The following is a 13,579-nucleotide window of genomic DNA, read 5'->3' on the forward strand; positions in this document are numbered from 1 at the left end:
AACTCACATGTATATAGGAAGGGGGAGAAGTATGGATTAGTATTCTTACAGAGATAATAATTAAGGCCAGCTTTCTCAAAATGCCAACTCAACATCATCATGATTCTTTAAATTGGTATTAATAAAAAAAAAAGTTGGTGTTTGTTCTTAACAAAGGTGTTGGCATGCTGTTCACCAGCCTCCCTCTAAAGAGCTCCCATCACTCTGGCAAAGAACAAATAGAAGTAAATTAAATTGTCAATACTAAGGCAACACTACCACCTTGTGGAGAAGATGACATTACACTAGCAACAAGACTTCAGTCAACATAATAAAATAGGCAAAACATTTTTGGGATTTCTCATATTATTCTTTATTCCAGCAAAGGGATATGAGCAGCCACTTACATACATATATATATATATTATAGTAAGTGTGTGTAACAGTTACAACTCCAGCAATCAGTCCATTTAGATTAAACTGAACTCCAGCATTTAGCTAATCTATTATTATTAATAGTAATAAAGTAATGAAGTGACAGAATATACAATTCATCCAGTGCTAAATGTATCATTAAAACAAATGTTGATTAAGTCAGAAAAGAGGTGACAGCTCAAGAGAGAAAATGAGAGAAAACAGAATAAAGAGAAAATAGGACAAAACATAAACGTTACCGTAAAAGACACTATGTGACCTTGGGAGGAATCAGTTTCTTATATACATATTATATATGACAAAAATTACACTCAACTGGCACTTGTGTCATTGCTCAAGAATATGTTCCAGTGTGTTCAAATACATATTTTCACTGATGTAGTTATGATTTTACAACATATAAAAATACTTTCTTTGAATGACAATTTTAATTACTGAAATACAGTACCATGATTTCCACCAAATCACCAAATCCTTATGAAATGCCTCATACACCATGAAAACAAATAAAACACAAATTAGAAGTGTACCTCTCTAAAGTAAAATTAATAACTAACAAATGCCTAGACTAGTGTAGTAGATAAGGTTTGCCAACAAACAACAAACAAAATGGATTTCATTCCATTCCAGTACCGTAATGTTATCCAATTGAAATATAACTGAAATGTATCTAAATTGAAAATAACAGTGCTTTGAGAAGGTTGTCATTTCAGGATAAAACACAATGACACAAAATTTCCTTTCTACCCGTAGTGGCCATTTCTGGAAAAATAAATGAACCCATGTTAAACATGACTCACTTTTATCATAATACCCTAAATAGATTATTCCAGTTGACTTATACCACAAGCTGCCTTTCTTGAAATATAAATATTTTTAACAGTAGTTTTCTCTACAGTAAGTGAAATGGTCAAAAGTTTCCAAGCCATTACCATCACCTAACCTCAGTGAATCCTGACCCACAGCGGCAGGAAGTCGGCAGCAGAAAGGAGCCACGTACACGGCCGTCCCAAACTCCTCGTTCCCTCCCAGCTGCCCCACACAGGCCAGCCATGAGCAGCAGGAGAGGGGGTACGTGGAGAGGAAGAAGGGGTTCATGCTCTGAAGCTCCAGCTCCTCTGGAAAGGCTGGAGGGGTTTCTTCAGGGCGAGGAACATGAGTTGAGGTTTCAGTCGCGGGCCTTTCTCTTTCTCAGGCAGGGCGGCGGCCTCGCTCTCTGCCGTGGGGAAGCGCCGGCGATAAATCTCTGGGTAAGACTTCTGGAACTGAGGGAGGGGCAGATGGGTAAGTTATGCCCTATGAGATCAAAGGCAGATTTTGACCTCTGCCGATATAAAGATGGGGTAGAACCATCATGAAAAGGTGTTTACAGATGATAATACCCATCACCTTCACTGTCTGGAATGAAAGTGTAAAGCACTGTGGTACAGGAATATGCAGGACAACAAAGGGTGAGGTGAGTTATGAGTGAGCGAGACTTTCCATAGAGGTCTCCATACAGCAAGATCATAGTGAAGGCGTGGCCTGGCGGTCGTGGATGACGGAACGGTGACGCAGCTACTGGAGGTGTGCTGGATATATAGCTCGAGTGACCCCCTCACTCAGGCTCGGGGTGGTAAAAAGGATGATAGCCCCTCGGCCCCGAGCCTGGGAGGAGAAGACCGAAGCAACTTACCCAAACGACAAAGAAGAAGATAGTGACTACATCTGCTGCTGCTGTGAGATGACCTGTTATGTCCCCATGGAGTCGATTCAACAATCTTCAGTCAGTAGACGGAGATGAGTTAAAACAGCTGATTCGAATCTTCGCATTATTACGTTGTTTTTTGTTATAAGACGTGGTGAAAGATCACTCCTGGAGTCTGACATTAGCTCATCAGCCAAGGAGACAGCGAGAAGCGATATATATATATAAATATATATATATATATATATATATATATTAGATATATACAGCCTGCTGCGATAGACGGTGATAGACAGATGGTTCACCATCACCTGCCAAGTATTTTTGGAAGTGTCTGCCCTTTCCTAAACGATTTCCAACAAAGCTGTCCCAGATGGTTGTGTGGAACAAACCATCTTGCGCGTCAGGTTAGATATTGGCTACCAACAATAAAGTTCAAAGCTCAGTTGGTCAACAAAGCACACGGGAGAAAATGATGCGCCACATCACATACAAAAGTCATGAACACACACTTGCATTATGTGCACACTGGCTGTCCTCATCAGAGTGAATTAACCTTTTCTTTTCAAATTACAACTCATTGTTGCATCTAAACACTGGGACTTCTGCCCATCCGTATGCCATTCTCACTAACTCCAACAATCTGGTCATCTTTCCTTTTTTATGTCCACGCTACCTCTTCTCTCCTCCTCCCATCAGTTACCTGTTTGAGTCTCTTCCTCTTGTCCTTGGCGGAAAGCTCTCGGTCCGCAACCAGGCCCTCCAGCAGCTCCTGCAGGGGACCCTGGGAGCCTGAGGCCCTCTGCTTCTCAAACTCCGCCTTGCTGATCTGCCTACAGTACGCCGGAGACGCCACGGAGGAGTCCGCGTCCGCCCCCGGGTACTTGATCTGGGGGAACGGAAAACCACACGGAAAAAAGAAGAGAAAGTTAAAGAGGGGAAGTGAGGGGACACCGTTGATGGTATGATGGTGAGGCTGTATGTTGATGGTATGATGGTGAGGCTGTATGTTGATGGTATGATGGTGAGGCTGTGTGTTGATGGTGTGATGGTGAGGCTGTGTGTTGATGGTATGATGGTGAGGCTGTATGTTGATGGTATGATGGTGAGGCTGTATGTTGATGGTGTGATGGTGAGGCTGTATGTTGATGGTGTGATGGTGAGGCTGTATGTTGATGGTGTGATGGTGAGGCTGTATGTTGATGGTATGATGGTGAGGCTGTATGTTGATGGTATGATGGTGAGGCTGTATGTTGATGGTGTGATGGTGAGGCTGTATGTTGATGGTATGATGGTGAGGCTGTATGTTGATGGTATGATGGTGAGGCTGTATGTTGATGGTATGATGGTGAGGCTGTATGTTGATGGTATGATGGTGAGGCTGTGTGTTGATGGTGTGATGGTGAGGCTGTATGTTGATGGTGTGATGGTGAGGCTGTATGTTGATGGTATGATGGTGAGGCTGTGTGTTGATGGTGTGATGGTGAGGCTGTATGTTGATGGTATGATGGTGAGGCTGTATGTTGATGGTATGATGGTGAGGCTGTATGTTGATGGTATGATGGTGAGGCTGTATGTTGATGGTATGATGGTGAGGCTGTATGTTGATGGTATGATGGTGAGGCTGTATGTTGATGGTATGATGGTGAGGCTGTATGTTGATGGTATGATGGTGAGGCTGTATGTTGATGGTATGATGGTGAGGCTGTATGTTGATGGTATGATGGTGAGGCTGTATGTTGATGGTATGATGGTGAGGCTGTATGTTGATGGAGAGGCTGTATGTTGATGGTATGATGGTGAGGCTGTATGTTGATGGTATGATGGTGAGGCTGTATGTTGATGGTATGATGGTGAGGCTGTATGTTGATGGTATGATGGTGAGGCTGTATGTTGATGGTATGATGGTGAGGCTGTATGTTGATGGTATGATGGTGAGGCTGTATGTTGATGGTATGATGGTGAGGCTGTATGTTGATGGTATGATGGTGAGGCTGTATGTTGATGGTATGATGGTGAGGCTGTATGTTGATGGTGTGATGGTGAGGCTGTATGTTGATGGTATGATGGTGAGGCTGTATGTTGATGGTGAGGCTGTATGTTGATGGTGAGGCTGTATGTTGATGGTGTGATGGTGAGGCTGTATGTTGATGGTGTGATGGTGAGGCTGTATGTTGATGGTATGATGGTGAGGCTGTATGTTGATGGTGAGGCTGTATGTTGATGGTGTGATGGTGAGGCTGTGTGTTGATGGTGTGATGGTGAGGCTGTATGTTGATGGTATGATGGTGAGGCTGTATGTTGATGGTATGATGGTGAGGCTGTATGTTGATGGTATGATGGTGAGGCTGTATGTTGATGGTATGATGGTGAGGCTGTATGTTGATGGTATGATGGTGAGGCTGTATGTTGATGGTATGATGGTGAGGCTGTGTGTTGATGGTATGATGGTGAGGCTGTGTGTTGATGGTGTGATGGTGAGGCTGTATGTTGATGGTGTGATGGTGAGGCTGTATGTTGATGGTATGATGGTGAGGCTGTATGTTGATGGTATGATGGTGAGGCTGTATGTTGATGGTATGATGGTGAGGCTGTATGTTGATGATGTGATGGTGTGAGGCTGTATGTTGATGGTGTGATGGTGAGGCTGTATGTTGATGGTATGATGGTGAGGCTGTATGTTGATGGTATGATGCTGAGGCTGTATGTAGCCCGACATCAGCTATGCCAAGTCAGGAAACTACCTGTATTTTCGCAAATGAAAATGAATAACGATTGAGTTATAGCAACTGATATCACAAAATGGGCTATATCCACCAGCTAAATTGCCGTTTGACGGAAAAGTCTTCATAGAAAGTATTTCTTCTCTATAAATAATGTACATCTTCCTATACATGCTCAGGGAGATCACACGCCATACAACCTTTGAGTGTCTCGAAAGAAAATAGTCAGTATGATGAGTTTATCATCGTAAGACTGTGTTACTAGTGTCGTCCTTCTAGGATGTGTGGATCCGGTCTGACCTGGACTCTGCGGAGGTGCGAGAGGTGCTCCTCCACATGGCGGTGCAGGTTGTCGGGTACGCGCAGGACGCTGTCCTGGTGCTCCAGCATGAAGGTGACCAGCTTGGTGGCCAGCAGCTCGTCCAGGTCCGCCTCGTCCGCGGATCCCAGGATGGAGCGCGCGAACGTTTGCACCATCTGACCAGGGAGGAGGAACACCGTCCAGTTAGAGGTGGGCGGGGAGGAGGCTTCCATAGGACTTACAAGGCCTTGATAGCTAGTAGAGAAAAATGCTACGTGGACAGTTGATCAGGAGAGAGCATTCAGACGTCAGGGTGTTCTACTTCAGGTTTACCTGAAGGCTGTTTTGGGGAGTTAATGATATGAACTGTAGGGTGAAACGCCCAGCAGTGTGTAGGTCTACAGAAACGTCTGAGCTGGCGCTGTGCACCAACTGATCAGGGGGGGGAATCACAGTGGGAGGGGGAAAAGCTAAAAACGTTTTCAATTTGAGTCAGTTAAACCATGCCGGCTGAGGAGAGTCATGATGAGGGCTGTTTGAGAAGAGGCGAGGGGCGTCTGTACCAGGGTGCGTGTGCCGATGGCGTCGTTGAGCGGCGGCAGGGCGGGGTTGTGGCAGACCCTGGCCATGAGGCGCAGCAGCAGCTGGAGCCGGCGCCGGTTGGCCGGAGGCAAGAGGAGAGAACACACCTGGAGAGCCTCGGACGCCGCGTCCGGCTGCTGGAGCAGGCCTGGCGGGGGGAGGGGACACGCGGGACGGTTGGCGAGAAAGAACGGAAGAACAGGTTCTCTCTCACTCACACGCACTCAAACACTCTCACCCCTTACCCCCCCCCCACACACATACACTCACACACTCTCACCCCTCCCCCCCCTGCTCCCCCCACACACACACTCCTGTTCCTTCAGTGACACCGAGTAAGACAAACGCATTTGTGCATCAATACAAAAATATAAAAAATTGCACCGCACACGCCGACAGTACTTGGCTGTACATGAGCACATACACATGGAAACGCCCATTTACTGCCCAACAGATAAGGTCATGCACCACTCACTGAGAATGTTGACATAGACGTCGTATAGGTGGAAGGTCAAAAGCGGCTCTTTCAGTCTCTGGAAGTACTCGGCCACCGTCCTCAAGACATCCCTCTCGAAGCCCGGGTACACGGGATGCTTGTTCTCACTACCGTTGGGCCCTAGGAGATAGGAGGATGAGAGCCAGGCCCTGTGACTTCACATTTAAAAACATACAGGCAGAAATAATACATTTTCACAAACACCATAGCCATGATGGCTAATGGAGATTCAAGATGGAGTTTATAGTTCGTCGGATCGTGATGAGGAAGCTCTAAGTTTACATACAGTGCACTGAGCTTATTAGCAACACAGAGAGTGAAGATGTTGACTGATTACAGGGGTCCACGTTTGCAAAACTAGCTTTTTCATTGTTTCTGCATGTACATTTGACTCTCTGATGGCCTACTAACACACAAAGTATGAAGTGAAACAACCCAGTCATTTTGTTGTGGTCAGCCGAAATGAAAACATTTGAAAAAAAGTCAGTCCCTGCAAGCCATTCAAATCTCCTGTGTCACTCTACGTCACGTTCGGGGACCCCGCTAGCTAGCATAATGTCTTTGCATGGAAAAAGCTCTGTTCTTGGATGTACTAAGCAGCACAGGTTGTCTCCCAAGCTCAAAGGACAGCAGAGCCAAGTGGATACATTTTATTTTTGATAGCAATGTTCCTGCTGAAATTGGCAAAACACTGACAGTGTGTGCTAGCCATTTTTTGCCCGGTTGCTTATCCAACCTGGGTCAGTACAACGCAGGATTTTCAGATAAACTCTTTCTGAATGATCGAGTAATACCAACTGTCCGTGGAAATTGTGCAGAAACTTTAAGTAATTATGTTGTGTGTTTGTTTGCATATGGTACTAACGCTAGCTAGCTAACTTGAACAAACTCCCCATTTGCCTCAACCCAGATGCTCGTCTCATCATATGTTAGAGTAACGTTAGTGGAATGAAGTTAGTAGACTTCTAGTTCATCGAGTGGTCATTAAACATGATCAAATGTTAAGAAATGGACATCATTGGATTTCCCTCGGCCTACAGAATCTAACTTTTATTGTTTGTAGTGGAATGGTGTCATATAGCCTGGTGGTGTCTAGCTAGCGATCGTAGCTAGAGGTAACAGCATGCAACCATGGAGATAATAACATGGGCACTAACGCTATCATGTTTAGTCAGGGAGAGAGGACAATGACATTTGTCACAGTGGCATTGAGTGTGGATGGTCCAGGCTAGCCAGCTGTATTTGAGGTAGCATAGCGCCGTCAACAGCCCTCGTTCTCTAGCCTGCCCACTTGCTCTTAGCTGAGCTCATTTGCATATGAAAAAGCGTTCAATCCACTCAATATGATTCGGTGGTCAGAGGGGTATAGAGGCATGCTAGAACGCTTATTATGAGTGGTATTTTCAGCAAAAATATTCAGACATGTTTTGGGGATATTAAATTCCTATTATGATACAAATTAGCATAATAGGACACCTTTAACATTTGACATTTTGATGTTGAAGGTCAAGCGGATGACTCATACTCACAGTTGGCCAGGCACTTCATAGCTGATAGAACCCAATAGGGCATGTCCTCTGGTGAAGCAGAAAAAGAGGAGGCAGGGGAGGAAAAAACAGGTTTGAAGTCCAATATGCACAGAAAGTGCATGCAAATGAATGGTGGATCAGTAAACAGCTTTTGCTCCCTGTCCATCCAAGTTTTATTTATTTTATTTTACTTTATGCACCGAAATAACCCACCTTATAACAGTTAATAAGTTACAACAACAACAGTCTTCTGACATATCCACCATCACTGCATATTTACATTTATATTGGAGCCCATTATAATGCCAAAATCTTCACTCCAAGATCCAGACAATCTCTACCATTGCAGTTATGCAGAATGTCAACATTGATGTCACTGTATTCAAAGTTTGCTTAATGAACACAGAGTCTCTAGTACTAAATGGCATACCCGCTTTGTTCTTCAATACAACGATCCCCGTCTTGTTGACGCTGAACACATTGTGAACGATGTGCTTTGCATTCACATGCCTCGGGTCCAGCACTCCATCCATCGTCTTCAAACCCAGCACCCTCTGCAAACTGACAGATCGGGAGGTCGGGAGGTATTACAAGTACAGTGCCATGGTAGGTACGGTTGTGAATACAAGCATTGAGATGACAGGTTGGGTAGGAGGTAGTACGTACTGTGCTATTGTCATTGACTTCCAGATGTGGTCCACCTGCTTGGGTGTGATCTCTCTCCTGCGTATGAGCTTGCACTCCGGCACCTCCCCGATGGCTATGCTATGCCTCTTATTCCAGGACTCACAATTCTGGTGAATAAAACAAACCGACAACTAAATATACTAATCTGTGTAATGTTATGTAAACAACTGATTCCCTCAACAAATCAGTGTAAAAAATCATATTTTCCAAAAATGTGCCATTTCCCATGCTGATATAAGTATACTGTACCACACCAGTTCCAACACGTGGTGTGAAAGAGGAGAAAGGCACACTTTCCTCTCGCCGCACACTCAGGCCTTGATTACACTAATGTGTATTCGCAGAATAAAGTATACATTTTTCTCCGTTTGCGCCTAGAAATTACACGACCCAGGCAAAAACAACCCTTGAGTCTGGAGGCCTTTGAATACAGCCCGAGCTGCGTATTCGGGCTAGAATCCGGAGCTGCGTTGTAGTTGCATCGTTGTTGTCGCCTGTGTAATCGTGGATCGTTTTCGCTGTTCGAATACGTAGCCATGCAAATACGCGTTCGTGTAATCCAGGCCACACTCTCACACTCTCTCAGATGTAGTTTAATATCCAAATTGCTGTGGAATTGGAGCGCCTACATCATCTATATTACCATCTGTTTCTTCAGTTATATAGGAGGTAATTCTGTAATTCTCTATCTGAATGATGGTGTATTGAGGGGCCATCTAGCCCAGGCCCTCCTCTCAGTCTCACCAGCACCAGGGGCTTCATGGGGATGTTCTCCTGCTGAGGCAGCTCCTCGTAGTCATCCCAGCGGATGAGCCTGGGCAGGTCGCCACCCTGCGTCACTGGCGGCCTCTGGGGCACCAGCTTGAGGGGAGACGTGGGAGGAAACCTGGGGTGGCGGAGCAATGAAAGTCTGATCCAGGGTTCCCACAGCTAGGGTATCACCACCACATTCCTCTGCACTCAAATTCATTTTGTTCAAAATCACACCACTTACTGGAAGAAAAGGGATGGGCAGCAATAAGTGACAGTTATGCATGCCCTAGAAACCTGTCCCCTTGAGGACAATCAAGTAAACCATGAATCGCATATAGGCCTGATCAGTGGCATGCACAGACATTTTGGGGGGCAGGTGCTGAAAATGAGGGCACCTTGTGCGGCGAGATGTTGACGGGGGGGGGGGTTTGCTGACAGATAATTTGTTTTTTGATTGTTGCGCGAGTTGTTTACCGGGGGGTGGGGCGTGAGACTTGGTTAAGATTACTACATAATACTAAATATTCAGCTTCAGTATACCGATAGCTTCACATGCTGTACCAACAACACATTCTACTGACATTGGTCGTGTGGTGGTCATCATTACGTTAAATCCATTATTGATTATGACTAGCGTCTAAGCAGGTGGGCAGTCGGCTAATTTATGCTCAGCTGTTTGGCGCTGTATGAGACTTACTTCACAACAGAGAGACATAAATGCAAGTTATAGTTTTGCAACTGAGGCTTAGGAGGCGAACAATACACTTGTTTGGTTTATGTGTTACCTGGCTGGGGAAGAGGCCCCCACTCTGGATGGGGAAAGGGCAGTGGAGGAGTAGTGCCCCTCCGTTTGTGTCCGCTTTTAGCGTTTACCGTTGACGTTAACGGAAGAGAGGGAGGGGAGGGGCCCTGGTGTGCCGCGGGCACGTGTGTGTGCGGGGGGGGGGGGGGGGGGCTGGTAAAATTACAACGCATTTTGGGGCATTATTATTACACGCTTTTAATAGAGAATTGATCGATGTCACCATGGGCCACATACAGTAGGCCTACTCTGTAAAAAATAATAATAAAAAAAGTAACTTTCAAAAGGGCACTTGCCTTGTCCAGAGGGCAAAGGGCAGGTGCTCTAGCACCACCTCGTGTCTATCTGTGCACGTCACTGGGCCTGATGAATATGCACTAACAGGAGGACATCACCTGTACAATTGACCGTTGTCCTCAAAGTCCTCTTTCCCGTGGCGTCCTTTGATGTCTTCAACGACATGGTTCTTCAGAAACTTCCTGAGCAGCTGCAGGGACTGGTATCGAGTCACCTCAGGTCCAAAGTTATGGTTCCGCCTCAGCAGCTCGTGCAGCCAATCGACAGCCTCGGAGCCGGTGAAGCTGTTGTCGTAGCTACGGAAGTGGGCCCAGTGTCTCCTCAATGGCATGCCTCCACGGAAGAGCGTGATGGTCTCATTCCACTGCAGGACAGAGAGGGATATTTCTGACGCATGACACCATGATTTCAAAACATGAAAATAATTAGTAGGTGGAGTTTATTATAGCCTGAATTCAGTAAACGTTGTAATGATTTAGTGCTCATTGAGAGTTAGAACCTCTCTCTCATCAAACAAAACCAATGGGATATGTAAAGGTTCTATTCAAAGATGTCTGCACACCATGACCATGGTGCAGGTAACACAATCCACATGCCAAGGGAGTCTATACAAACAATATAAACATGCAAGACTATAAGTGGTGTTTCTGTTATGAGATTCCCAGGTATTAGCAAACATATGATGCATATTGTCGTGTTTCTCAGACAGTTACGACCAATTTGGGGACCCAGTGTTCATAGATAATCTTTATCTTACTTCCTATTGCCTGAGGCAGTTTGATGCCATGGAATGCAATTTAATTGGTTCCAAGAAAACGGTCTGGCTTATTCTTCTAGTTATGGTGACAATAAACTAGAAGACTGTTTTACTAGTACAATAAGAGCAAACCCTTTGCACACGTCAACAGGTGCTCGGAGAAGACCATGGGAAGGAGAAGACCATGGGAAGGAGAAGACCATGGGAAGGAGAAGACCATGGGAAGGAGAAGACCATGGGAAGAAGTAACCGTAGTAAAACAACTCGATGAAGGTCTCATGTAACGAAACGTTGGTCCCAATAAATTATGTTTGACTGCGAGTGAAGAAGACAAGTGTGTGTGAGTTTTTGGTTTTACTAGGCTACACTACCGTTAAAGACTGTCAAATACAATATAAATAAAAGTAAACATTAACTGCACAGTCTTGCCAATGAGTAGGCCTAATGTACAATAAATGCAATACAGATTAACTGTACAATCATACTTACAGAATAACAAGTGTTTAACAAGGGCACGACCTAATGGATGCTTAGGCTGTGCAGAGATGTGCAAGATTCAAGATGCAATCAGATTCAAGATACAATCAGATTCAAGATACAAGAAGATTCAAGATGCAATCAGATTCCAGTGCCAAGTATTGGCAGTAAGTATTGGAGGTTGGGATGTGGGTATAGGAATGAGGGTATAGGGATGTGGGTATAGGGATGAGGGTATAGGGATGAGGGTATAGGAATGAGGGTATAGGGATGTGGGTATAGGGATGAGGGTATAGGGATGAGGGTATAGGAATGAGGGTATAGGGATGTGGGTATAGGGATGAGGGTATAGGAATGAGGGTATAGGGATGTGGGTATAGGGATGTGGGTATAGGAATGAGTGAAATCTTTGCTACATAACTTTTTTGTATTCCTTCTACAGCATGTATGTAACTTTCCTACTGTGTACTATTTGCCCCACTATTATAAGACTGTATATTTATTTGCCCAGGGACTGCGGGTGGAAATGAGCTGTCTAGCTATAACCTTGTACAGTGCATCTCTCCCTATTCTATAGGGTAAATGTCTACTGTACCTTGTCCCTGTCTTAAAAATAAATAAAATCAATCAATCAGTTAGTTAGCTAAAGGCCGGTTAGGTTAGCACTGTTAGTAACGTCCCTAACTAGCAGTATGAAGTTAGCCACCACAATCACACACAAGAACCAAACTCACCAGCTTCGTTGCCCTGTATGGTCCCGGCCCGATCATCTGGCCCTCCATCTCAGTGGCTGCGATGTAATTTCGCCGTTTAGAAGCTGAATGTTTTAGCTTGTTGTTGTTGACTACTGTCCTTATTGCGACAGAGGAGCTAACCGAGAAGCTAGCCTAGCCTAGCTGCTAACAACAAACTTTGAATTTCGAGCGTCACATTCGAGACATGTGATTGGAGGGACCACTGGTCACGTGACAACCTCCTAAGGCCTGAGACAACTTTTTGTTTTGAAGTTTTGGCTGTAGAGTCCCTCATAGCTGCGTGGTCTGACCCTACAGGCAAGTTTATTTATATAGCACATTTCAGCCATAGGGCAATTCAAGGTGCTTTACATGAGACATTAAAAGCATTAAAACAAAAAGCAAGACATTATAGACATTTAAAACAAAAGGCAGGACAAATTAAGAGCATTAAAACAAAAAGCAAGTCATTATAGACATTTAAACAAAAAGCATTTGCATACTTACACTGTATCTAAAACTATTTCTGCCCGCTACTTGCATGAGAAGCCGGAAAAAATGTTTACACTTTGAACATGTTTTGGGAGGGCTGAAGAGGGCTGTTTTAACAAATGCTGCTGCTAGATTGCTCACCAGGTCAAAGAATAAGTCATGCCATATCACAGTATATAAGTTTATAAGTCATAATAAGTCACCCCCATCCTTGCCTCCCTACATTGGCTCCCAGTGCACGTCAGGATCCAGTTCAAGGTCCTGGTGGTCACCTACAGAGCCCTCCGAGGTCAAGCCCCCGCCTACACCTGTGACCTCATCCACCTACACTCATCCAGCCAGTCCCTGAGGTCGTCCGACCAGGGGCTCTTGGTGGTGCACTACCCCAGGACTTGCCTCAACATCTGAGACTCACCTCATGCCTGTCAGGCAGGCATTTGGCCATCTGTAGCTCAACTAGCCTACTGATGTTTTTTCCCTCTGTTGTGGCTTATATTTTGTAGTTGGAGCTGCCTGTATCTTATATGTGTGATTTGTATTTCTATTCTCCACTGTGAAGCACTGTGCATTCGTGCTGCAAGGTCAATCCTTTATTTCAGCACATTTTTACAAGATTTCTTTTTTTAAATACATAGTATTCGTTATTAACTGCAGCAAGTAAAATTACAGATTTCATTCACATTGTGTTCTCATTCACAATTCATGGCCAGCTCCTTCAAGAACATTAAAAGCTTCTACAGCCTTCACACATTCACAATTCATGGCCAGCTCCTTCAAGAACATTAAAAGCTTCTACAGCCTTCACACAGTGTTCATTCTCCATTAATACAGTAACATTTAAAACAATA

General features: G+C 44.8%; 1 protein-coding gene across 1 annotated transcript; it reads right to left on the reverse strand.

The window, feature by feature from the left end:
* Positions 1-1,508: 1,508 nt before the first annotated feature.
* LOC311311986 (DEP domain-containing protein 1B-like) lies at positions 1,509-12,287 on the reverse strand (the record flags this gene model as incomplete). Its single annotated transcript, XM_084441816.1, has 11 exons — positions 1,509-1,679; positions 2,805-2,990; positions 5,125-5,301; positions 5,689-5,855; positions 6,183-6,323; positions 7,733-7,780; positions 8,163-8,293; positions 8,399-8,526; positions 9,164-9,305; positions 10,370-10,635; positions 12,240-12,287. The coding sequence occupies 11 exons, from the start codon at positions 12,285-12,287 to the stop codon at positions 1,509-1,511; spliced, it is 1,605 nt and encodes a 534-aa protein (XP_084297942.1).
* Between the last annotated feature and the right edge of the window lie 1,292 nt (positions 12,288-13,579).

The sequence above is a fragment of the Borostomias antarcticus genome, assembly GCF_949987555.1.
Source record: "Borostomias antarcticus genome assembly, chromosome: 8".
Classification (NCBI taxonomy): Eukaryota; Metazoa; Chordata; class Actinopteri; order Stomiiformes; family Stomiidae; genus Borostomias; species Borostomias antarcticus.